Below are 25,102 nucleotides of genomic sequence, written 5' to 3' on the forward strand. Positions count from 1 at the left end.
CCTGCCCTCAGGGAGTTCCAGTCAGGTGACGTTCACAGACAGGTATAAACAGATGGTTAAGATACAGTGTAATAAATTGCACAAACCTAGATTGGGCTGGAGGAATATGTTTCAGAAAGTTGACTCCAGTAACAGATTGACTACATGAAGAAACTGGAGAAGGTTTAAGAATAAGCCTGTGCTCCTTGCCCAGGAGAGCAATGTTATAACACAACTAGAGGCCCAGTGCACAAAATTCGTGCATGGGTAGGGTCCCTAAGCAGCTGCCAGCTGGGGCCTGCCTTCATTCCGAGACGCCCCCTAGTGGTCAGTGCACATCATAGCGAGCGGTCAAACTCCCGGTGGGTCCAACTCCGGAGGGGGCTCTTTGCATATTAGGCTTTTGTATATATAGATGGCCATGGGCATGGAGAAGAAGGATGGAATTGGGAAATGTGTAGAATCAACAGGATTTGGTGATTCACTGGATTGTGGGGAGGATGTGTAAGGGAAAGGGAGGAGTTGAGGATGACTTCAGGAAGCTATTAGGGATGTAGGAGGAAAACTGGTGTCATAATGGCAAAGGGATTAAAAGAATTGGTCAATAGTGTCAGATTCCAGAGGAAGACTGAGTAAGATCAAGATCAGACAGCATCACCTTGATTCTGCAGTTGAGAGGTTATGGGTGATCTTTACAGGAAAGTTTCAGAGGAGTAAAAGGAAGCTTAAAGTGGGTTGAAGATCCCTAAGAGGTGTGAAAGTCTTATAGAAGTAGTGTTTGGCTCCCAGTGACTAATACAATTTTAAGGTAATGCAGATTGGACTGTATGCCAGCCATTATTTGCTGGGGGGAAAGCCTGGGAGGAAAGGACATTTATTTATGGATGGATATTTGTGTCCATGTGGGTGCCAACTGAGACAGGATACCAGATGTATTTACCCATTCCAGAGGCCTTAAGAAGTACCATAGCCCTAAGGCCTAGAGCAGTGATGGCAAACCTATGACACGCGAACTCATTTTTTTGGTTGATTTTTCTTTGTTAAATGGCATTTAAATATATAAAATAAATATCAAAAATATAAGTCTTTGTTTTACTATGGTTGCAAATATCAAAAAATTTCTATAGGTGACATGGCACCAGAGTTAAGTTAGGGTTTTTCAAAATGCTGACATGCCGAGCTCAAAAGGTTCGCCATCACTGGCCTAGAGCTTGCCTGCTACTGTGTAAAGCAAGCATATCCTCTTTGGACCCACTCCACTATCCTTTCAGTCCTTGGACCTCTGGGAGGCAGGGGACGGAGGCACATAATAGTTTAGAATTACCAAATAGGAATTTTCATCCATGCAAATTCAGCTACCTCGTACGTTCTTGCCCACTGTTGTAAAGATGTGGGACTGTGCAATTTCGGGTTTAGGACGAGAGTTACCTCCAGGAACTATAATCAGACATTTTTCCAAATCTTATCACTTTAGGGATGGAAATGCCTTATAACATGTAAATGTAATATTCAACTAGCATTTTTAGGAACGCATAATGTACAGAGTAGAAGACTGCCTTAAGATGCTCGCTGCAAAGGAAAGGAGAAAGTTGGGCAGTAGCTGGAAGAGCATGCAAGGTCCAGAACGAGTAGGTTACCACCAACGAATCCATTGATTCTAAGTACATATACAGTACAGGGTGTCCCCCCAAAATGTATATACACTTTAACAGCTGATAGCTCAATTTTGAAAAAGAAATGTATTTTAATAAACACTGCCTTTATAATTATTCAAAGCGTATGTATACATTTTTGGGGACACCCTATATTTTGTTAATAACTGGAAGTGTGGCCTACCAGTGTCTAGTGTCGTGTACAGAGCAGGGAGATGGAGACAAGTATGAAATCGAAGTAACAGTACAGGTGGGACAAGAGCTGTTGGTTTGGTGCTCATGACTGAAGCCTTGAACCACTCTCTTCTGCCTGCTCTGCTATCCCCCCCCCCTCCCAACCCCCCTAGAAACAGAAAATGGATCTCCAGTTTGCAAGGATTGACTGGGAGAGAGCAGCTGGTTTTGGAGGGATGAAAAAGCGAAGCTGCTTTGTCTTTGCTTCAAGTTTGGTGGGAGTAGAAGAAACAGGACAAGAAACACTGGAACGTGGGTTTTGTGTAGGATGCGTTGGAACAGGTGTGGCAGCACTCAGCACTCCAGGGCTCCATGGATCACAGGCAGCAACTCAGCCAGCCAGCACTACATACCCACAAGCACGCCTGAGACCGTTTTATAATCCTACCACTCCCTCCTTCAACCTGCCCACAACCCCCAATCTCAGTGCCTACACTCGCACAGTGGGAACGGTAGGATTTCCACAGAGAAATGGGCTCCTTCCTGAACACTCCACCCACAGCCCCCAGCCGCGGGCCGAGTTGGCCCGCGGCACGCTGACCGAACATTGATGATTCAAGAAATGAAGCGCATGCTCTGGGGCAAGGTGGTTGAGAGGACGTGCCTCCCTTAGCAGGCGCGCAAGGCAAATCCCTGGAAACGGTTTCCAAGGACGCGTGCGCAAAGACTATGCCACCGCAGCGCACTGTGTTGCTGCCATCGAGGTACCAACCAGATCGAGCCAGGGCGCCGCTCACCCTCCGAGCAAGCGCGCGGCACCCACGCCCCACCCACCCGCCCCGCCCCGCCCCGCCCCCGACGGAAGCGGAAACGGCGCTCGCCGCGGAGCCGCGGGGCTCTCTGGCTCCGGGAGGCGCGCTGCTTCTCCGGCCCCCCGCGTCCCTGTCGCCATGGCGCTGGCCGTCTTGCGGGTCCTGGAGCCCTTCCCCAACGAGACACCCCCGTTGGCCGTGTTGCTGCCGCCCGGGGGCCCGTGGCCTGCGGCGGGGCACGGCCTGGTGCTGGCCCTGCGGCCCGCAGGAGAGAGCCCGGTGGGGCCGGCGCTGCTGGTGGCGGCCCTGGAGGGAGCGGGCGCGGGGGTCGAGGAGCAGGGTCCCGGGCCCCCGCAGCTGCTGGTGAGCCGCGCGCTGCTGCGGCTCCTGGCCCTGGGCTCCGGGGCGCGGGTGCGGGCGCGGCCGGTGCGGCGGCCGCCGGCGCTGGGCTGGGCGTTGCTTGGCACTTGGCCGGGGCCCGGGCTCGGACCGCGGATCGGGCCGCTGCTGGTGAGGCGCGGGGAGGCCCTGCCCGTGCCCGGGCCGCGGGTGCTGGAGACGCGGCCGGCGCTGCAAGGGCTGCTGGGCCCGGGGACGCGCCTGGCGGTGACTGAGCTCCGAGGGCGGTCCAGACCGGGCCCGGAGACGGGGGACGGCAGCCGGCCCCCACCCCCGCCCTTGGTGTCCTCCTTTGCGGTTTCCGGTGCAGTCCGGCGACTCCGGGGCGTTCTAGGGGGGACTGGAGAGTCCCTGGGGGTGAGCCGGAGTTGTCTCCGGAGCCTCGGCCTCTTCCAGGGCGAGTGGGTGTGGGTGACCCCGGCCGGAGCGTCCTCGAAGGCTTCCCAGCCCCGCTTGGCCAGGGTGCAGGTCCTGGAGCCTCGCTGGGACCTTTCTGAGCGGCTGGGACCCGGCTCTGGGCCGGTGGGAGAGCCCCTCGCCGATGGACTGGCCTTCGTGCCTGCCACTCTGGCTTTTAACCTCGGCTGTGACCTCCTAGAAGTGGGAGAGCTCAGAATCCAGGTAGGACATAGGACGGAGGCCAGGAATGCTTATGCGCCTTCTCCCCTCTTCGTTTTAATCAGAAGTAAAGGCCCTTTGCTACTTAGATCTTGGACTTTTCGCTTAATGTCTCAGCCTGATTGATCCTTTCTCTACAAAGTATCGTTCTCCATAGTGCGCTGGTGCATGGGAAGGGCTTTCTCCTATTGGGTGAAGTGTGAGGTGCACCAAGCACCAGGGGTACACGTTAATCAGCTCAGCCTAACAAGTGTCCGTGGAAATGCCAGTGTACCCCGTATTGTGCTGGGTAGTATGGAGGATGGTACTTCAGTGCTTTAAATTGGCTTCAAATTCTTTTCCTGTTCTTCTCCCCTTTATCTTAAAAATCCTATCATCCTTTCCTTCAAGGCCCATATAAAGATGCCGCCGTCCTCACAAAGCCTTTCATAATTTCACCATCAAAAATTTAACATGACATCCTCTTATATATAGCATTGTGCCTTTTTTTTTGCAGCATTTATTTTATTCTGCCTTTTTAATGCCCATGTCCTCTGTCGAATCCCCAATTATATATTGTAAATTTCTTAAAGGGAGGGCCCTTTATTATCTTTGGTGCCTGGTGTTTAATTGTAATATTTTATTAAATATATCCAAGTAAAGTTTTTTTAAAAAAATATATTTTATTAATTTTTTACAGAGAGGAAGGGAGAGGGAGAGGGATAGCGAGTTAGAAACATCCATGAGAGAGAAACATCGATTCAGCTGCCTCTTGCACGCCCCCTACTGGGGATGTGCCCGCAACCCAGGTACATGCCCTTGACTGGAATCGAACCTAGGACTCTTGAGTCCGCAGGGCGACGCTCTATCCACTGAGCCAAACCAGCTAGGGCCCAAGTAAAGTTTTTGGTTTCTGCCTTTAAGGAACTTACTTCAAGAAGATAACTGTTTTTTTGTTTGTTTGTTTTTTGGGGGGAGACAAATACAGTCTAATGTTTAATTAAGCTCCTAGATTGATGTTTAATTAAGCACTGTCCAATATGGAAGCCACTAGCCACTTTGTGACTCTTGAATTAAAAGTAAATAAAGTTAAAATTCAGGTCTTCGGTTGTTTTAGTCCAGCCGTGGGCAAACTACGGCCCGCGGGCCGGATGCGGCCCGTTTGAAATGAATAAAACTAAAAAAAAAAAAAAGACCGTACCCTTTTATGTAATGATGTTTACTTTGAATTTATATTAGTTCACACAAACACTCCATCCATGCTTTTGTTCCGGCCCTCCGGTCCAGTTTAAGAACCCATTGTGGCCCTCGAGTCAAAAAGTTTGCCCACCCCTGTTTTAGTCACATAGCAGGTACTCAGCGGGCACATGTAAATATAGAACATTTCTGTCACTGTGGGTAGCTCTCTTAGATGATGCTGGACTAGCCAACTAGGGCCATGGGATGTCGAGAAGAGATGTACGCATGAATGGGAGCCAGGACTGGGTTTCCTTCTGAACGGAGGAAAAACTACTAGAGGACTCAGACTTGAGCTCATTCAGCGGAACCAACCCGTTAAGCTTCGGTGAGATCATATCCTCTTCCCACCGCCTGAACTCAGAGTGTCCGCCCTAATGTCCACTTAACGTCAAGCCCAGTGGCTGCCTGGTGCCGTTCAAAGGACTGTGGGAATTCAATGGCTACCATCTTAGTGGCTCTGGCCCAACTTGAAGGTATCACAGAGGAGTTCTCTTTACTGGGGAACTTTTGGAGTTAACGTCAGAAAAGTCAGAGCCAGAAACCCTTTCCTCATGCTCATCTGGAGAGGTTTCTGTTTTCTAGGGAAGATACAGGTGTTCAGCTCTGCTCCCCTAGACCTCCCCTCCCACCAGCCTTGGGGTTATGGGAATGAAAGAGGGTGAAAGTAGAAATATTGGTCGCTAAGAGAGAGGACAGAGCCTGGCTCTGGGAGAAGGTCATAAGGTGATGGTTATTTCTCTCACAGAGATACTCGGAAGGCTCCAGCGCCCCTGAAGACAAAGGAAGCTGCTCGATGCTGCCTGGGCCTCCGTATGCCAAAGAGTTACACATCGAAATTGTGTCCTCTCCCCACTACAGCACGAGTGGGAATTATGACCACGTTCTGTATCGGCACTTTCAGACACCCAGGTTAGCTGGCTACCCCTTTTAGAAGGATAGCATCTCGCCTCCATTGCTCTCCTGTCCCATCACACCGAGATCCAGGTTCCATGGAGCCTCTGGTTTTAAAGAGCCACATTTTCAGCAATATTGTGGCTGGAAGGCTCCTGGTGTGTCAGGCAGACAGGAGACGAGAAATCTGGACCTTGAGGTGAATCTGGACATTCTAAACGGAGAAACCGCTTTGATTTGAGAGGACTCTCAAGAGAGCCGGATCCTGCTTCACCCCTCCCCGGTTCCTGGTCCCTTTCCACCTCCCCGCCATTTCCTCAGCCCATTCTAGGACAGACTTGCTCTCTGGACAACTGCTTGGGGTCTGTGGGTGGGCAGTAGGCCCCCAGGAAGCAGTCTTCATGTTGATGGTGGGGATGGGGGTTGGGGGGGAAATATGTCAGGCACATGCTCTTGACGCCCACTGTGAGCTGACCAGGGCCACTGCTGTGTTACAGGGCAGTCCAGGAAGGGGATGTTCTGTGTGTGCCAACAGTTGGGCAAGTAGAGACCCTGGAAGGAAGCCCAGAGAAACTGCCCAGGTATGCAGCTGCCTCCTCTCTCACAGCTGGGGTTCATAATCTGGGTGCTGGATGTGAGGGCGATCTGGCTGCGACATCTGTCACCCCATTGATCGCCAGGGTTGATTCGGCTGATCTGGCTGGCTAGGCGGGTGTCCCCCTCCTCCCTCACCGATCCATGTGCGTCCCTCCCGAAGCTGATGCTCTGTCGAAGAGGATGACCTTCCCCCCAGAGGAGGGTCTTCGGTCAAGGGTATACGAGTAGCTTTGCTCCCCTGCTAGAACCTCCAAACAAGCTCTCAAGGTCCATAATCTGGGTGCAGGAGTTTTACAGTCCTCTCTTCCCAAGTGGTATGGAATAATTTTGTGCATAAGAACATTTTGTTGTTGTACATTTTCCAATCTTCAGGTTCTCGATAGGCACATAACGGAAAAAAGATTAAGAATCACTGCCTGCTAGCTTTGGGAGGGGTTTATCCTCCAACGGAATGGTGGTCCTAGGTAAGGCAAAGCATGAGAAATCAATGAATGGCCTAGACCCAGGTGGAATTCCTTGTTTTCCATTCTCAACCACAGCGTTGTCTGGGCCATAACCCCCCTCCCCCATACTCAGCATGAGGAGACCCAGGCTCTGGTTTCTACCCTAATTGATGGAGTGTGCACATGCTGCTGTTCAGTTTTATGTCCCAAAAGGGGGAGCGAGGGATTGCTGCTAGCCTAGAGAGGCCTTCCCCCTTTCCTTATCCTCAGTAGAGAATGAGAAATAAGTATAAATGAGCCAAGAACCTTGAAACAGGAAGAGTCCAACCTTTCTCCTCCTGTTGACTCTTGACCACAGAGGCTCCTTGTACAATGGTGAGGAAAGGGATTCAGAGACTGCTGTGGCCTTATATGAAGCGGGAAGAATGTGTAGTGCCTGTACCCCAGTCAGTCCCTCTATTCAGGACTAATTTCCAGTGGCGATTTTCTAGGAGAACAACTGACAGACGCACAAACCCAACTCTCGGGCAAAGCTCATTGAGGTGGTGGGACCAGCTTGCGGGATCTTGGGTTTAAGCATCATCAGGACCAAGGTCTCAGGCCCAGCCAGCCTGGGCCCTCTGCCCAGAGAGAGATGCTTTGCCTGGAGTGCTTGATTTATTCTTGACCAACATCTAGGGCTGCGGTAGTGCCCTGTGTAGCACATGGCGCCTCTTCGAGCTTTCCCAGAGCAAATCTACACCTGGGACTGGGGGGGAAGTGCCAGGCTGGCAGGTACCAGTCACGTCCCACTTCTGTCTTCCATCCTCAAATGCCTATGAGCCAGCGTTCTGTAGGAGAACTATAGAATGTCTACCCTTTGCATTATCAGAGGGGAACAGGCACTAGGCCCTCCTGAGACAGACCAGCAAGCCAATCCTATTCCTGGGCATCTGCCATTCTAACCCTCTAGAGGTCTGTCTCCCTCCTTGGGGTGCTGAGCACATACTCCTTCCCCCTGAGCAGGTCCTGGAAAGCGGGGTTGGAAGGACAGTTGGGTCCAAGGACAGGTGAGGATGAGTGCTTTAGCCCTGTCCCCTGAGCTTGGTAAGGGAAGCCCTGCAGGGAGTCTCCTGTGATAGTGTAACCTCTACAGATTTTACCCTGTGTTCCACTTCCCTAACCAGGCTGACGGGAGCCAGGCTCCACTGTCTCCCATCTGGCTCCTGGGAACACAACCCAGTGTTCCCCAGCAGAGTCCAGTTATGTCTCAAAGTTCTGACCCTTGTACTCAGTGAAGTGGTCCAGCCGCCCTCCCCGGAAGAGAGGAGTCTCCCCGACCCCTGCGCTGAGCTGTTCCTCCTTGGGTCCCAGTGCTGGCCATATATACCCTGACTCACGATGTTGGGCTTGATTGAGAGTCTAGGTTGTAGACCCATTCATTGTTTATTTATAATGAATGATTAACAGGAAGATAGTTTTCCTTATGTCCTAGTTTTTAGCAGGATCACTGCCTACCGTAATAGCTACAAGAATTTCATAATACTAGCGTGATGTGCTTCCCCCTGCCACCTGGAGGCATTCCCACCACTCCCCTTTTGCTCACAGAGGGGGCAGCTTTGTGACTGTGGGTCACTGTGAGCAAAGGAATTTGCAGGTTGATTGGACCTCAGCGAGGCCAAGGTTATGGACTAGCTCTGTCATTGCCTTGCTGCCTGAGGACTACAGAGAGGAAAAGTTCATCATTTCGTCATCTGAGAAACTGGGCTGGTAACCGCTCCCTGCAGCAGCAGTCACAGCAGGTTGGGTAACCCTAATTCTCTATGACACCGGCCAGTGCCTGCTTGGCCCTGTTTATGACTGAGGAGCTTTTGAAAAATACAGATGCCAGAGCCCCACCGCAGACCTATTGGAACAGAATCAAATGAAGCTGGGGCGTGTGCAGTCTTTTCAAATTTTTTCCAAAGGAAAGGAAAATGTTAACTTTTAAATTGAGATATAATTCATATACCATAAAATGCATGCTTTTAGAATGTACATCTCAGTGCTTTTTGGTATATTCACAAGGTTGTGGAACCTAATTCCAGACTCATGAGCAGTCACTCCCTATTCCCTCCTTTTTTCAGCCCCTGGCAAACACTAATCTGCTGAATGGATTCATACATCTTAGAAATATTGATTTTTATGCCGTGGCTGGTAAGCTCAGTGGTTAGAGCATCAGCCCACACACCAACTGGTCTTGGGTTCAATTCCCAGTCAAGGGCATGTACCTCAGTCAGGACATGTGCTGGAGGCAACCAGTCCATGCATCTCGCTCACATCTGTCTCTGTTTCTTTATCCCTCCCTCCCTTTCACTCTAAAAATCAATGGGAAAAAATATCCTTGGGTGAGGATTAACCAAAAAAAATTTCAAAAACAAAAATAAGAAGTCCTGGCCGGTTTTTCTCAGTGGTTAGAGTGTCGGCCCTTGGACTGAAGGGTCATGTACTCAATTCTGGTCAGTGTGTCTCTCACATCAATGTTTCTATGTCTCTCCCCCCTCCCTTCCACTCTCTCTAAAAATCAATGGGAAAAGATCATCCTTGTGTGAGGATTACAAGAAGAAGAAGAAGAAAGACCCTCTACTTTCCCTTCCCCCGATCCCCCCGCCACACCTGGGACATTTATTTGTGCTGCTCTTGAGTTTGTCCCTGCAGTGGACCCCTGTGATTGACAGCCACCTTGTCCTTGGGGAGGGGCTTTGTGGGTCTGGGTCTGGGACTCACGGGGCCTCTTTCCTGCAGGTGGCAGGAGATGTTCTTTAAAGTGAAGAAAATAGTTGGGGAAGCTCCAGATGGGCCAACCAGCGCCTACTTGGCCGACACCACCCATACCTCCTTGTACTTGGTGAGGCCCAGGGCGGGTAGTAGACTGAGGAAAGGAGCAGAAACAACTTCTCAAAACTAAAGGTTCCTCCCACCTTCACAGGTGGGTTCTACCCTGAGCCCTGTTCCACGGGTCCCGTCGGGAGAATCCAGTCTCTGGGGCAGCTTATCTCCTCCGGGCCTGGAGGCCTTGGTGACCGAGCTGTGTGCTGCCCTGAAACCTCGCCTCCAGCCAGGGTGAGTGAGGCTGCAGCCGCCTCGGGGGTCGCAACACCCCCGGAGGGGGGCAGGCCAGACTAATAGTGCCCCATGCCCTGGTGGACGTGCTATCGGCCGGACCTCCCTCACACCAGCATGCCAGCCTCCCTCACACCAGCATGCCGGCCTCCCTCACACCAGCATGCCGGCCTCCCTCACACCAGCATGCCGGCCTCCCTCACACCAGCATGCCGGCCTCCCTCACACCAGCATGCCGGCCTCCCTCACACCAGCATGCCGGCCTCCCTCACACCAGGAGGCCAGCCTCCCTCACACCAGCATGCCAGCCTCCCTCACACCAGCATGCCAGCCCTCACACCAGGAGGCCAGCCTCCCTCACACCAGCATGCCAGCCTCCCTCACACCAGCATGCCAGCCTCCCTCACACCAGCATGCCAGCCTCCCTCACACCAGCATGCCAGCCTCCCTCACACCAGCATGCCAGCCTCCCTCACACCAGCATGCCAGCCTCCCTCACACCAGCATGCCAGCCTCCCTCACACCAGCATGCCAGCCTCCCTCACCAGCATGCCAGCCTCCCTCACACCAGCATGCCAGCCTCCCTCACACCAGCATGCCAGCCTCCCTCACACCAGCATGCCAGCCTCCCTCACACCAGTATGCCAGCCTCCCTCACACCAGCATGCCAGCCTCCCTCACACCCGGAGGCCAGCCTCCCTCACACCAGCATGCCAGCCTCCCTCACACCAGCATGCCAGCCTCCCTCACACCAGCATGCCAGCCTCCTTCACACCAGCATGCCAGCCTCCCTCACACCAGCATGCCAGCCTCCCTCACACCACAAGGCCAACGCCACTAGCCCCTGTGCTTTCCGTAGGCAGATTCCCAGACTCCTTTCCCGGGATAACATCCATCCTCCAAGGTTGGCAGTGGAGGAAGAACCGCCACCAGGGGCAGCTGTCTCTGAGACGACCCTTCCCCTCGGGGGGCCCACTAGCCATGCCGGTCCTCACCAACCACCCTGACCTGGAGGGACACAGCTCTCCAGGCCACTGACACAAGTGCAGACACAGACCCTTCCCTGATACCAGCCCAGTCCAGACCAGACACTCAGGGCTTTATGGAAGAAGCAGGGGTGACAACGGGAATCAGTGCTGGCTGCTGGCTACCCCCCACGCCCTGGCCAGAGCACCATAGGTTGGCGTGGGAAATGGTGTGGAGACAGCCCAGGGGTGGGCGGGGGAGCTTCAGGGAGAGAGAAACAGGGTGCCTGCGCTCTAGATCCAAGGCTCTCCTGTTACTGGGGACTCTAAGGTTTGGGCAGAGTGGAAGAAACGTGTCTGTGCTCTGGTTGCAGGGGTGCCCTGCTGACGGGAACTGGCAGCGTCCTTCTACGGGGCCCCCCGGGCAGTGGGAAGACCACAGCAGTGGCTGCTGCCTGCAGCCGCCTCGGGCTCCACTTGCTGAAGGTGAGGGTACCTGGAGAGTAGAACCCAACTGCTTCCCCTCCCCAGCCCAGCTTCTCCCTTCTCCCTCTCCCCTCTTCCTTCTGGCTACTAGCCTGGCTCTAACTCCTCAGCCCAGTGGGTCGCCATTTCCCTTGATGCTCAGCTCCTGAGAGATGCTGTCAAGGAGGGGGTTTCAAGATTTTGATGGACGGTCCCAGGAATGAGGTTGGGGTGAAGAAGAGGTGGGACTGGTCCCTTTTTCCCCATCCCTGCCCTTAAAGAGAGGTGGCCTGCACCTCCTCACTCCTCCTCCCAGCCCCACCTGGCCCTTGCTCACAGGCCCATCCGGACGCCTCCCCAGGTGCCCTGCTCCAGCCTCTGTGCAGACAGCAGCGGGGCTGTGGAGACAAAGCTGCAGGCCACCTTCTCCCGGGCCCGGCGCTGCCGGCCTGTGGTTCTGTTGCTGACAGCCTTGGACCTTCTGGGCCGGGATCGCGACGGGCTGGGTGAGGACGCCCGTGTGGTGGCCACGCTGCGTCGCCTCCTCCTCGATGAGGACCCCCTCGCCAGGTATCCAGAGCCGGGCCCAGCCCTCGTCCCTCTCTGCAGCCTTTCGTTCTCTAGCCTTCACCCGTCCCATGGCTTCTCCAGCGTCTACTGCCAATGCGGCTGCCCTCCTGACAGCCCCGAGGAGCTTAGGGGTACCCAGGGGGAGGAGGATGTGGTCCCTAGTTTTTCTTGGGGAGCACTAGGTTGAAGGAAAAGCACAACCTCTGCCCTCAGTGAGCTCCCTGTGTGAGGGGGACACAGGTCCCCCTCAAGGTATTCCCATGGAGCCCATCCAGGCAGCCTGGGGTGCTCATCTCCTTATCTCATCTTAGCACCCACCAACCTCTCCTCCCTCCTGCCCCTGCATCAGGACAAGGCAGTGCTCAGCTGCCAGTAGAGTTCTCCCCCAGTCCACACTCCCAGTCCCCACTCCCTGTCCCCACTCCCTGTCCCCACTCCCAGTCCCCACTCCCTGTCCCCACTCCCAGTCCCCACTCCCAGTCCCCACTCTCTGTCCCCACTCTCTGTCCCCACTCCCTGTCCCCACTCCCAGTCCCCACTCCCAGTCCCCACTCCCAGTCCCCACTCCCTGTCCCCACTCCCAGTTTCCATTCCCTGTCCCCACTCCCTGTCCCCACTCCCAGTCCCCACTCCCAGTTCCCATTCCCTGTCCCCACTCCCTGTCCCCACTCCCAGTCCCCACTCCCTGTCCCCACTCCCTGTCCCCACTCCCAGTCCCCACTCCCAGTCCCCACTCCCTGTCCCCACTCCCTGTCCCCACTCCCAGTTCCCACTCCCTTTCCCCACTCCCTGTCCCCACTCCCTGTCCCCACTCCCAGTCCCCACTCCCTGTCCCCACTCCCTGTCTGCAGCTGCCCTCCACTGATGGTTGTAGCCACCACAAGCCGGGCCCGGGACCTGCCTGCTGACGTGCAGACAGCATTTCCGCATGAGCTGGAGGTGCCTGTGCTGTCAGAGGGGCAACGGCTGAGCATCCTGCAGGCCCTCACTGCCCGCCTGCCCCTGGGCCAAGAGGTGGACCTAGCACAGCTGGCTCGGCGGTGTGCAGTGAGTACCAAGGCAGGGTCTGGTCCTCCCACGTTCTCTGTCATAGGAACTCAGACCTGCTGCCCTGCAAGTGAGGGTAGAAAACCCCGAGGCACCAACATTGGGCCTCAGCTCCGGCTGGAGGGCCTGCCACCCAAGGGTTCCTGCCTACTGTGCCCTGTTCATGCGTCCTTTCCTGTGGTTCCCAGGGCTTTGTGGTAGGAGATCTCTGTGCCCTTTTGACTCACAGCAGCCGGGCAGCTTGCACCAGGATCAGGAACTCTGGGTAAGAAAACTGGGTATAAAAGGGCAAAGGTGACAAGAGGAGATATGGGTGGGTGGGAGCTGGTAAGGAAGGGAGGAGGGAACAGGACCCCGATGCGGGGAGGCCTCAGGCTAGGTCCTTCAAACACCTCCCTGGGTTTCTCTTTGCAGTTTGGCCGGCGGCCTGAGTGAGGAGGATGAGCGGGAGCTGTGTGCTGCTGGCTTTCCGCTCCTGGCGGAGGACTTCGGGCAGGCCCTGGAGCAGCTGCAGTCAGCTCACTCCCAGGCCATCGGAGCCCCTAAGGTAGAGACTCTAGGCCCTTGGAGGTGGGACCTGAGCTCCGTCCTCCGGCATATCCCCAACCGGGCTCTTCCATCGCCTAGATCCCCTCGGTGTCCTGGCACGATGTGGGCGGGCTGCAGGAGGTGAAGAAGGAGATCCTGGAGACCATCCAGCTCCCTCTAGAGCACCCTGAGCTGCTGAGCCTGGGCCTGAGGCGCTCAGGCCTCCTGCTCCACGGGCCTCCTGGCACCGGCAAGACCCTCCTGGCCAAGGCAGTGGCCACTGAGTGCAGCCTTACCTTCCTCAGGTGACCAGGGGGCCTGGAGAGATGCTGGGTGGATTGAGCCGATCGCCTTGGGGTGTCTAACGAGTGTTGCCTCCCACATCCTCTCCCTCAGCGTGAAGGGGCCAGAGCTCATCAACATGTACGTGGGCCAGAGTGAGGAGAACGTCCGGGAAGGTGCGTGAGTGGGCAGGGCTTCCAGTCCTGAAACAGTGGCCCCTGCGCCCCACCCCCACCCCCGGCCCTCAGGCTGCTCATGGGTGTTCCTAGCCTTCCTTTCCACAAGTGTACTTCCTGGAGCGCTAGTATTGAATTGTCAAGCCTGGGTTTTCTTCCCTCATATCTTGACTTTAAAGCCCCGCTGAGCTTCCCCTCCTGTGGGTCCCTCTCTCCTCAGTGTTTGCCAGGGCCAGGGCCGCGGCTCCCTGCATTATCTTCTTTGACGAACTGGACTCCTTGGCCCCAAGCCGGGGGCGAAGCGGAGACTCTGGAGGTGTGATGGACAGGTGGGGGTCTGAGCCAGAATGGAGCCTGGGTCCGGGGCAGAGGGATGCGAGATGGGTTGCAGCAGTCTCCAGAGCCCGGAGTGCCTGTCCTTCCGGTTCTGAGACGGTATAATGGAAGCTAAACGGGGCTGTGGCTTCGGGTGTGGGGCATTGAGGAGAACGGGTGCCTGCATGGAGGGGCACAGGGCACGGCTCAGCAAGGGGCCCTGTGGAGAAGGCCTGCACGGAGAGGCCCCACAGGCAGGCAGGGCAGAGCTGGGGGGCCCAGGACTCCCCTTCGCTCCTCCTTTGCAGGGTGGTGTCCCAGCTCCTGGCTGAGCTGGACGGGCTCCACAGCACTCAGGACGTGTTTGTGATCGGAGCCACCAACAGACCAGACCTCCTGGACCCTGCCCTGCTGCGGCCTGGCAGGTGCCCATCCTGTACCTCTCCTCCACCAGACCCAGTCGGGCTTGTCCCTCGGCCCCGTCCTGTGCCTTCTTCCTTTACCCTTATGCCGGGCTCCCTGACCTGTGTGCCCACCTCTCTCCCTAAAGATTTGACAAGCTGGTGTTTATGGGGGTGAGCGAGGACCGTGCCTCCCAGCTCCGTGTTCTGAGCGCCATCACACGCAAGTATGCCCTGATGGAGACTCCCAGAGGGCTTGGGCCTTGGTCTGGTTAGGGGTTAAGTGTAATGTGCAGAATACACTGGTCAGGGAGTGTATCCTTTTGAGGGAGTAGGGCATGCCGGGTAAAACTTTTTATCCTGTGTCCCTACAACAGATTCAAGTTGGAGCCCTCCGTGAGCTTGGTGACCGTGCTGGACCACTGCCCTCCCCAGCTGACCGGTGCGGACCTCTACTCCCTCTGTTCTGATGCCATGACAGCTGCCCTCAAACGCAGGGTTCGGGACCTGGAGGAAGGTGAGCCACCCGCCTGCCCCAGAGGTCAGCTGAAAAGCTACAGGGAAAACAGGCCCGGTTCTAAATTTCAGAAGAGGGACTCTTGGCGTTTCGGGGACTCTGGGCAAGAAGGCGCTCCCCCAGGGCTTTCCTTGCTTGGACAGAGCCTGAGTTCCCCAGACAGGCTGAGAACCCTGGCCTCCCTTGCCCTGTCGCCCCCCTAGGGCTGGAGCCCAGGAGCTCAGCACTGCTGCTCACCATGGAGGACCTGCTGCAGGCCGCCGCCCGCCTGGAGCCCTCCGTCAGTGAGCAGGAACTGCTCCGCTACAAGCGCATCCAGCGCAAGTTTGCCGCCTGCTAGGGCCTCCTGCAGTCTGGGACCCTTCCCCACCCACAGGGGCTAAAGCTCCCTGGGGATCCCCGCAGACCTGAGAGAGCAGAGGGCTCTGGCTCAGGCTGCCATTACCCACCTAGGCTACCTACCTCCAGGAGATCCCCTGGGTGCCAAGGGGGAGAGGCCTGAGAGAATTCAAGAGGCATCCTCTGTCCATTTTTCCAGGCCAGCCCCAGCACTAAGGCCCATCGGCCCAGGAAGTGGGTTGGGGACCTGGAGTTCTGGGAATTGGGCCCTGAGGGGGCCAGGTGGATAGCTAGAAATAAAGTGTATGCTGCCCTCTGCTGGTGGTGTGGTGGTTGGCGTGGTGGTGTGGTTGGTATGGTGGTGTGGTGGTTGGCGTGGTGGCGTGGTGGTTGGCGTGGTGGTTGGCGTGGTGGCATGGTGGGTGGTGTGGTGGCGTGGTAGCGTGATGGTTGGCGTGGTGGCGTGGTGGTTGGCGTGGTGGTGTGGTGGCGTGGTGGTTGGCGTGGTGGCGTGGTGGTTGGCGTGGTGGCGTGGTGGTTGGTGTGGTGGTGTGGAGAAGAGCGAGACAGAGTAAGCCCAGGGGAGGGCAGGGTGGGCTCCACAGGAGCCTGATCCTTCCGACATAAACACAAGACATGCTGGAACTGAAAAAGGCACAGACTGTATTGTTCACCTTCACATTAGGCTGAACCCAGATCCCTGCACTCCAGCTGCAGTCGGCCCCTCCCCACACCGCCAGGATCTTCATGTGGAGCTGCTGGCATGGGGCTCCCCAGACCCAGCCTGGCAACGCCCGGGCAGAGGGTTGTGGGAGCTGAGGCCACGCTCAGTCCGTCCTCTTGAGCACATGGATGAAATAGCAGGGAATGTAGGCCTGGCCTGGCTTGTAAGGCTTGAAGTCACCCAGGATGCTGTGCTGGCACTTGCCCCCAAAGGCTGCTCGGAGCAACTCGGTGAAGGACGTTAGACAGTGAGGGTAGTAGGAGAGCCGAAACTTACTGCAACAGAGACCCGGCCAACCGTGAGGACTGGTGGCCTCAGCACCGCCCCCCCAAACTCATCCCCCACACTCATCCCCCACCTAGCTAAGGGGATACCTCAAGCCAAGAGAGCCATCCTGGCCAGCTCCCGGCACCTGCACCGTGTAGTCCAGGGTCACCATGTGGGCCTTGTTGTTCACTGTCAGCACTGAGGTCGTGATGTCCTTGGTCAAGTCACTCTGTAAGCGGTGGTGCAGGCTGCATTAGTCTCTGCAGCCGCTGTGGGGCCTGGACCCCAGGATCCCACCTCCCACTCTGGGCCCTCCCTCAGGGGCCCACCTTATAGTAGATGTTCTTTCCTGGGGGTGCACAGCCTGTGCTGAGGATGTGGTCGTAGTTACGATGATCGATGACCAGCAAGCCCCCTGGCCGCACCATGTTCGCAATGTTCTTCAGCGCCAGACGGTGCTCACTCTGGTCCCCTGAGCTCCCGGCAGGGGCGAGAGGCTGTGTCTACTCAGGGCCCCCAGCACCAGTCTCCCCTCCATCTTTCTACTACCCAAGGATGCCAGTGCCAAGGCAGAGAGGGGCAGAAAGCATAGCTGCTCTGGCAGGAGAGCAGGTGCCCAGGGCTGTGGAAAGGGGGTAGAGCTCAAAGCAAGGGCCATGCCAAGGCCACACCCTCTCTCACCTTTGCAGTCTGGCAAGTGAGCAAAACTGTTTCCAAGGCAGATGACAGCATCGAAGCCGCCCTCTGGTGGCTGGGGCACATCTTTGTCCAGAGTCATCCAGTTGGCTTCCTCAATGACTGGGGGCCAGGAAGGGGAGATCAGGTGGGCACCCTGGTACCACCAGTACCCATCTCCACCAAGTGCAGCTCTGCCTCGGTTTCCCCTCAAGAGACACAGAGGGACTCCGCAGGGAGGGGATCATTATGGACATGGAGGGTGAAAGGGAGGAGGGGTCAAGAGAGGAGGAAGCCATGGTTCAAAAGGAGGACTGTGCTTATGGGCTTTTATTTGTGGGGAGGGAAAGACATTATAAATATAACTAAGCCCGGCTGGCATGGCTCAGTGATTTGAGCATCGAGCTGTGAACCAAGATGTCGCAGTTCGATTCCCTGTCAGGACACATGCTTGGGTTGTGGGCTCGATCCCCAGTAGGGGGCGTGCAGGAGGTAGCCGATCAATGATTCTCTCTCATCATTGATGTTTCAATCTCTCCCTCTCCCTCTCTGAAATCAATTATATATAAAATAAATAAATATAATTAAAAACTAGCTCCTCATACCTGATATCTCATTCTGGCACCTAAGCCTCCCCTTTAAGGAAAATGACAGTGATTTTGCTGTGTCCCTGCCCAGGAGCCCAGGGCAGAGAGAGAGCAGTGTCCTTGGTGGTGGGCTGGGAGGGCCTGCCTGGCTGGACCACATACCCCACTTGTCGAAGGCGGGCTCATGCCGCCGGTTCCAGCGCTCCTTAAGCGCATACTTCAGCATCTTGTCACTGGCGTCCACACTGGTCACGCTGAAGCCCTCTTCCACCAGCATGATGGAGTCCACCCTGGGAAGGACGGGGGTGAGAGGCAGAGAGGGGCAATCAGGGGGCCTGGGAAGGCGAGGAGGCCCCTCACTCCATTCCTCCACTTCCTCTCCCTAGGCCCGCTCCGCTGACATCAAATGACCTGGTAAATGTATTTCTTATCGCCAGGCAGCAACACTGCGTTTGGTTTTTAGCACCTATTCAGAGCCAGATATTCTACAAATGTGCATTAAAACTCATAGCAATCCACCCGAGCTGGGTTTGCCCAGTGGGTAGAGCCTTGGCCTTCGATTCCGGTCAAGGGCACGTACCTGGATTGCAGGCTCCTGCCCAGCCCAGCCCCAGCTGTGCAGGAGGCAACCAATCGATGTGTTTCTCTCACATCGATATTTCTCTTTCCCTCTCTCTTCCTCTCTCTAAAAATCAATGTACCCTCGAGGGGGAGGATTGAGAAAACAAACAAAAGAGGAGGTGCCCCATCTGAGAGCCGGGCAAACGGAGGCTCCTGGAAGCTAAGAAGCGTGTGCCCAGAAGAGCACAGGCCAGACACTAGCCGCCCTGGTCTGTTCTCCTCTCGGCCAGCTGGGGGACCTTGCCCTCGCAGAGGCCGAATTCCCGGAGCTGCAAATGGGATACCACCGCGCACTCACCTCCTCGGGTTTTGTGAGGATTTTCAAAACACGTTTCAAAAGCTCCTGGCACAGGTCTTGGCACGGGCGCATGCTGAGCAAACGTTCATTGTCAACAATTGCCATCACCCGAGGAATTACGCGGGAGCAGGATCCGATCGCCCTGGCCCAAAGCCCAGCCCTGGCGCAGCGGGGCGCGCGGTCTTCCCCACCCGCTGTGCCCACCCTCCCTCTCCGCCGGTCTCGGCGCCCTCACCCCGCCGGCCTCGCCCGCGCGCTGGGCCTGCCTGTTGGCCAGCGGGACGGACGCGGTTCCCGGCCCCGGCGGCGGCAGCTGTGCCGAGGTGCCAGGCCAGGTCCGGCCGTGCGGCGCCCCGCTCCCCCGGACCCCGTGCCCGCCAGGCTCACCCGGTGCCGCAGGCCACGTCGAGCACCCGCTGGCAGCCGTGCTGGCGCAGCAGCCCGAGCAGCCAGGCCTTGTACTCGGCCGTGCGGCTGCGGGTGTCGCCGATGTAGAGCTGCCACACGCGCGCCGCCTCTCCATCTGCGTACTGGTCCGGGAGCCCCTCCGCCGCCACCCCCAGCGAGCGGGTCCGGTACACGCTGTCCACCATCCTGCCACGCACCTGGCTCTGCGGCAAGCGGCCCCGCATTTATAGTCCGGCCCGTGCGGGAGGCCCGGCGGTCCCACCTGCCCAATGGCAGGTGAGCGTGGGGACACGCCCCTGCTGGGTCCCGGCCCAGCACCCGCGGGGAGGGCCCCGCCTCAAAATCCTGGGCGCACCCTCTCGCCCGCCTGGGCATCCAGGCCTCTGGGCAACCCCTCTGGGCGGGAAAGGACTCCACTAGCCCCGTGCCCAGCCGGCAGGAGGACCGGGAGGGGCCAGGAGAGGGGGAGCAGTGAGAGTGCCCACTTCACCCCCACCCCAAACCGGAAAGAAAGGAATGACTTTTCTTCAGCGCCAGCCAGTGCCCACGCTGGTCCTGGGAGCTTCAGGCGGGTCCACGCAGAGCTCAGCGCTCAGGGCGCCCATCCTTGGTGAATGAAGGCATTAGCACATCTAAAGAAGGAGTGGCCCGCTGACTGACGGAGGGCCTGGTCAGCCGGGGAAGGGAGGAATGGGAGACTCTGGGGAGAGTGCTGGTCTGGCTCCCCAAGTCCAGGAGCAGTTCTGAACCAGGGATCAGCCCCCCCACCTGGAGGCAGGTGCTCCTCGGTCCTGTAGGTGATGCAGCAAGCTTTTCCCTGAGCCGCTTGGGGAGTGTGGTCCTTAGAAGTCCTCGACAAACACGCCAGCTTTTAAAAACCACCTGCTTTCCACGGCGATGCCCACAGGGCGGGAAGCCCAGGGTCAGGGTGAGAGTGCTTGTACTCTTGCTAGATCTTGCTCACTGTCACTTCATAGATGGGTCTCGGTTTGGTTAGTGTATACACCCATCCTTCCTCCCAAAGCAGGTCTTAACCCAGGACAGACTCTGGACTGAGAGGGATTCAGGAAGAGGATTCCACCAGGTGAAGCCCAGCGCAGCAAGAACAGCCTCCCCCACCTGTCTGCTCTCCTGGCTGCAGGAGAGTGAGGTACAGACATACAGACTTTAGAACAAAGGAGCCTCTTCCCCCCTCATCCTTGTTGTTGTTGTTAGAATCCTCACCCAAGGATATTTTCCCATTGATTTTTAGAGGAGTGGGAGGGAGGGGAGAGACACAGAAAGAGAAACATCCATGTGAGAGAGACGCATCAATTGGTTGCCTCCCACACATGCCCCAACCAGGGACGGGGTTCAAGCCTACAACCAAGGTATGTGCCCTTGGCTGGAATCGAACCAGGGACCCTTCAGTCCATGGGCCAACACTCTATCCACTGAGCCAAACTGGCTAAGGCCCCTCATCCTTTATTGTCTATAGAATCCGGGAGCTGGAGGAACCCCAAAGATCATGTAATCATTTTTAAAAAATTGATTTGAGAGAGAGGTAAACATCGATGTGTTGTTCCACTTATTTGTACATTCATTGGTTGGTTCTTGTATACGCTCTGACCTAGGACAATGCTCTAACCAACTGAGCTACCAGCCAGGACCCATGTAATCCTTCTTCACTTTAGTACACAGGCTGCCTCGAATGGGCCTGTCTGTGCCCAAGTAATGGAGCCATGTGCTTAGGCTGACCCTACAGGCAGGTCTTTGGCAACAGCTTGCACAGGCGCTGTACTGGGGAGCTGCAAGAAAACTCGGTTTTCTTTTGTCAGAATATTCCAGGGGAAATCTACTCCATCTCGCCTAGACTTTGAGAAAAACTCAGGTGAAAGGAATTGTCCTCTCAGTTGTGGGCAGCGATCTGTGTATATAACCACCTGTCTAGGGGGTGGCTTTTTATATTCATTTATTTAGATTATTTATTTATCTCCTTATCTCGTTGTATCTTTATCTCTTTATTTATTAATTTCTAAGTATGAGGCCATTCCAAGGAAATTAGTTCCTTCCTCGGGTAGGAAAATGCATTCTGGGTTTTTTGTTTGTTTGTTTGTTTTTAACCGTTCTTTTTTTTTAAAAAAGGAAGATGCATTCTTTACTTAAAATAAACTTGATACTATTTTACCCCAAACCAGGAGGAAAGGAATACATTGTTTGGCTATAAATTGATGAGTTGGGAGTGATATCTGTTAACTTAATTTGGCCATAAGAAATACAATTTTAGGGAAAAATAGACTTAATAAATTACTTACTTTTGCACATTGGAGTGCTAAAATGCACTTAAGAAATTTGGGGGGGGGAAATGAAGAATGATGTTCAATTAGAATAACAACCAAAATGGTAGGAAAATAATATTTTTGTCATTATTTATAAATGGATTGACTGGATATAACATATTTGAAAAGTTATGTGGCCTAGGACAGTTTATCTTCCCACCTTACTATTGCTTTCTTTTCCATTTACTTTGGCCTTTAACCCATCTCTGAATGGATCTGATGTAAGCCTGGGCTTCCCTCAGGGCTCCAAATGCTGTTGGGGAATGCCAGCTTTGAAAGACCAGGATAATCATGTCCATAGGTTTACCAGACTCTTGTTTCAACACACTTAAGGACAAATACTACTGTGATGTTGAATACGTTCTTTTCCTAATATTTTTATATATAATAGTGAAGACTTGGGGAAGAGCATTGACTTGTAAATTTAGACATCTTTGCCCACCCTTTCATTTAGAAATTGCCATTCAGAGATTAGACTCTGAAGCTCTTTGATAAAATTACCTTGAAACAAAAAGGAAAAAAATTACGTAGAACAACTATTTAAGTGTCTTGTTTTTGATTTGGTGTAACATGATTACCCATACTGTACCCACAAAAATTTTTTTCTTGTCCAGAAACTATTTTTTCCATTTCCTGTTTTAAAATAAAGTTATTTGGCCCAGCCAGCATAGCTCAGTGGTTGAGCGTTGACCTGTGAACCAAGAGGTCATGATTTGATTCCTGGTCAGGGCATATGCCCGGATTGTGGGCTTAATCCCCAGTGTGGAAGCAGCTGATCAATGGTTCTCTCTCATCATTGATGTTTCTATCTCTCTCTCCCTCTATCTTTCTCTCTGAAATTAAATATATATATACTAGAGGCCCAGTGCATGAAATTCATGCACCAGGGGAGAGGGGTGGGGAGGGGGGCAGAGGGGGAGGCCCTCAACACGGTCTGCGCCCTCTCAAAATCCAGGACCCTTCAGGGGATGTCCAACTGCCAGACATCACTCTTGCAATCCGGGACACTGGCCCCTAACTGCTCACTTGCCTGCCTGATCACCCCTAACCACCTCTGACTGCCTGATCACCCCTAACCACTCGCTTGCCTGCCCGATTGTCCCTAACCGCCTCTGCCTGCTTGCCTAATTGACCCTAACCACTTGCCTGCCTGCCTGACTGCCCCTAAGCACTCTGCCTGCCTGATTGCCCCTAACTACTCTGCCTGCCTCCCTGATCATCCCTAACTGCTCGCCTGCCTGCCTGATCGTCCCTATCCGCTCACTGGGGGGCTGCCCGCTGGGGTGAAGGGCCGTGTCGTTCTGGTCTCTGGTCCTTTTGGCCACTTGGCTTTTATTATATAGGAGATATATATATATAACAAAAAAAAGTCGTTTGAATTTTAGGTGTAATGCACACCTCTGAATGGATAGCATTTCTGTCATTGGTTGCAACCTTTAGGCTAAAGGCCATACTCTCCATACTGATAAGGAATTTTATTTAAGTATTTGGTTTTCATTCAAATAAAAATGTATATTTCTCAAAAATCTTAAACATCAATATTTTAACGAATATAAATAAAATGCTCCCACAGTTTTTCAAGAGATGAACATGTGAATGATTATAATCAAACTAGAGGCGCGGTGCATGAATTTATGCACAGGTAGGTGTTGGGGTCCAGCCCCAGCAGGTCCAGGGGTTCCCAAAGGTGTGGACGGAGTCGGTGAAAAAGGAATGATACGGAGGCAGCGTTCAGTTGATCATCATAGCCAGGTTCTCTCTTTATTGTCCTGTTACATCTGTATTTATACCATTTGATCCTATAAGCATGCCTCTATAATCACATCATGGTATGTTTTGGGTAACGTTTTTCAGTTCCTTGTTTCTTATCTGACCTTTGCCAAAAATCCTGTCTCTATCTAGTTCCGCTGAGTTTAATCTTGTCTAGGTTAATCTTTGTGTTCCATTACCAGGGCTATTCCAAGGTCACTGCTCTACTGATAGGCTACAAGGAAGTGACTGAAGGAGATTATCCTGCCCAGTAAAGGTTATGTCCTCCCAGCCTCGCTGCTTGCCTTCCCTGGGACTGCCCTGTGTGATCATGTGATACTTGTCTTTCTCTGACTGATTTATTTCACTTAGCATGATACTCTCTAGGTCCCTCCATGCTGTCTCAAAGGGTTAAAGATTCTTTTTTTTTTTTTTTTTTTTTTTTACTGCTGCATAGTATTCCATGGTATAAGTGTACCACAGCTTTTTTATCTACTCATCTACTGATGGGCACTTGGGCTGTTTCCAGATCTTAGCTATTGTATTATAAACATAGGGGTGTATACCTTCTTTCTGATTGGTGTTTCTGATTTCTCAGGCTATATTCCTAGAAGTGGGATCACTGGGTCAAATGGCAGTTCCATATTAGGTTTTTGAGGAAACTCCATACTGTTCTTAATAATGGCTGCACCAGTCTGCATTCCCACCAGCAGTGTACTAGGGTTCCCTTTTCTCCACATTCTCACCAGCATTTGTCCTTTGTTGACTTGTTGATGGAAGCCATTCTGACAGGCGTGAGATGGTACCTCATTGTCATTTTGATTTGCATCTCTTGGATGATTAGTGACTTTGAACATTTTTTCATATGTCTCTTGGCCTTCTGTATGTCCTCTTTGGAGGTATCTAGGTCCTTTGTCAATTTTTTAATTGCATTGTTTGTCTTCCCTTTTGTTAAGTTGTATGAGTTCCTTATGTATATTGGATATTAACCCTTTATCAGATGTATCATTGCCCAATATGTTCTCCCATGCAGTGGGCGATCTTTTTGTTTTGTTGATGGTTCCTTTGCTGTGTGCAGAAGCTTTTTATTTTGATGTAGTCCCATGTGTTTATATTCTCCTTAGTTTTCTTTGCCCTAGCAGATGTACCCATAAACATATTGCTATGAGGGATGTCTGAGATTTTGGTGGCTATGGTTCTTCTAGAATTTTTACATTTTCATGACTTACATTTAAATCTTTTATTCATTTTGAGTTTATTCTTGTGTATGGTGTAAGTTGGTGGTCTAGTTTCATTTTTTTTGTATGTATCTGTCCAATTTTACCAACACCATTTATTTTTTTTCAACTTTTATTGAATGAGGACTTTTTTTTTTTTTTAACATTACAAAGTCTCCTTTTCTGGTAAGGTAGATCTTACACTCAAAGACAACCTTCAACAATTAAAAAAAAAATTAAAGGACAAATCCATTGTTCATGAACAAGAAGATTTTACAGTAATGATGGCAGGAAACAAATACATTTCACAACCTAGGGGTTCAAACTAAGTATCTAGAGCAGATTATAAGTCTGGAAGATGGCAGGAACTGGACAATTACGGAAACTGCTCATAGTGCAGATCCGGGCTCTGACGTGCAGAACACATGCTTGCTTGCATTGTGCCTTGGAACCTTTGCATTTGCATAGGTTCACCAGGACATGGCCGCTTCCCCTCCTCCCAGTCTTTCGTGCAGATCATAAGGCGAGCCTACAAAGGACCTGTAAGGCACAGGGGTACAGCAGGTGACCGGAGGAACTCTACAAACTTCCTGGAGTTTAATACCCAGTGGCCTATAATGCAGACACTGGTGTGGCAAACTCTGTGTTTTGTTTTATTTTGTGGGTTTTTTTCACCATCAACGTGCACCCAAAGCACAGGAGGTCATTTCAAGTCACTTCAGTGGAATGAACAATACTTCATTGCATTTCTAGTAAAATAAACAATTCA

General features: G+C 53.6%; 2 protein-coding genes across 5 annotated transcripts; one reads left to right on the forward strand and one right to left on the reverse strand.

Annotated features, from left to right (window-relative positions):
• Positions 1-2,659: 2,659 nt before the first annotated feature.
• PEX6 (peroxisomal biogenesis factor 6) lies at positions 2,660-15,834 on the forward strand. Of its 4 annotated transcripts, none has more exons than XM_036317531.1 (17): positions 2,660-3,637; positions 5,598-5,761; positions 6,241-6,324; positions 9,547-9,649; positions 9,731-9,864; positions 11,204-11,315; positions 11,656-11,864; positions 12,683-12,911; positions 13,100-13,176; positions 13,326-13,458; positions 13,539-13,744; positions 13,836-13,897; positions 14,118-14,226; positions 14,521-14,637; positions 14,763-14,840; positions 14,991-15,130; positions 15,334-15,833. In XM_036317531.1, exons 1-17 carry the CDS (start codon positions 2,756-2,758, stop codon positions 15,468-15,470), a joined length of 2,976 nt encoding a protein of 991 aa, XP_036173424.1. In that variant the 5' UTR covers positions 2,660-2,755; the 3' UTR covers positions 15,471-15,833. The 4 variants fall into 4 exon arrangements, 3 of the variants coding, with proteins under 3 accessions (XP_036173424.1, XP_036173425.1, XP_036173427.1); XM_036317532.1 differs by having other exon boundaries at positions 12,716-12,911; positions 15,334-15,832; XM_036317534.1 differs by lacking the exon at positions 6,241-6,324 and having other exon boundaries at positions 15,334-15,834.
• Positions 15,835-16,109: 275 nt separating this feature from the next.
• Positions 16,110-19,262, reverse strand: GNMT (glycine N-methyltransferase). The gene is made up of 6 exons (XM_036316961.1): positions 19,029-19,262; positions 17,885-18,012; positions 17,142-17,258; positions 16,790-16,932; positions 16,568-16,689; positions 16,110-16,468 (listed from the first exon to the last, which is right to left on the reverse strand). Exons 1-6 carry the CDS (start codon positions 19,232-19,234, stop codon positions 16,297-16,299), a joined length of 888 nt encoding a protein of 295 aa, XP_036172854.1. The 5' UTR covers positions 19,235-19,262; the 3' UTR covers positions 16,110-16,296.
• Between the last annotated feature and the right edge of the window lie 5,840 nt (positions 19,263-25,102).

Source organism: Myotis myotis, unplaced genomic scaffold (assembly GCF_014108235.1).
Source record: "Myotis myotis isolate mMyoMyo1 unplaced genomic scaffold, mMyoMyo1.p scaffold_m19_p_7, whole genome shotgun sequence".
Taxonomy (NCBI): domain Eukaryota; kingdom Metazoa; phylum Chordata; class Mammalia; order Chiroptera; family Vespertilionidae; genus Myotis; species Myotis myotis.

Coding starts and splice junctions, on each gene's coding strand:
- PEX6 (XM_036317531.1), top strand. CDS start 2,756: ATGGCGCTGGCCGTCTTGCGGGTCCTGGAGCCCTTCCCCAACGAGACA. Junction 9,865..11,203: donor AAACCTCGCCTCCAGCCAGG/GTGAGTGAGGCT, acceptor CTCTGGTTGCAG/GGGTGCCCTGCTGACGGGAA. Junction 11,865..12,682: donor GATGAGGACCCCCTCGCCAG/GTATCCAGAGCC, acceptor CCCCACTCCCAG/TCCCCACTCCCTGTCCCCAC.
- GNMT (XM_036316961.1), bottom strand. CDS start 19,234: ATGGTGGACAGCGTGTACCGGACCCGCTCGCTGGGGGTGGCGGCGGAG. Junction 17,259..17,884: donor GCCCGCCTTCGACAAGTGGG/GTATGTGGTCCA, acceptor CCTGGCCCCCAG/TCATTGAGGAAGCCAACTGG. Junction 16,933..17,141: donor TCACTTGCCAGACTGCAAAG/GTGAGAGAGGGT, acceptor CCGGGAGCTCAG/GGGACCAGAGTGAGCACCGT.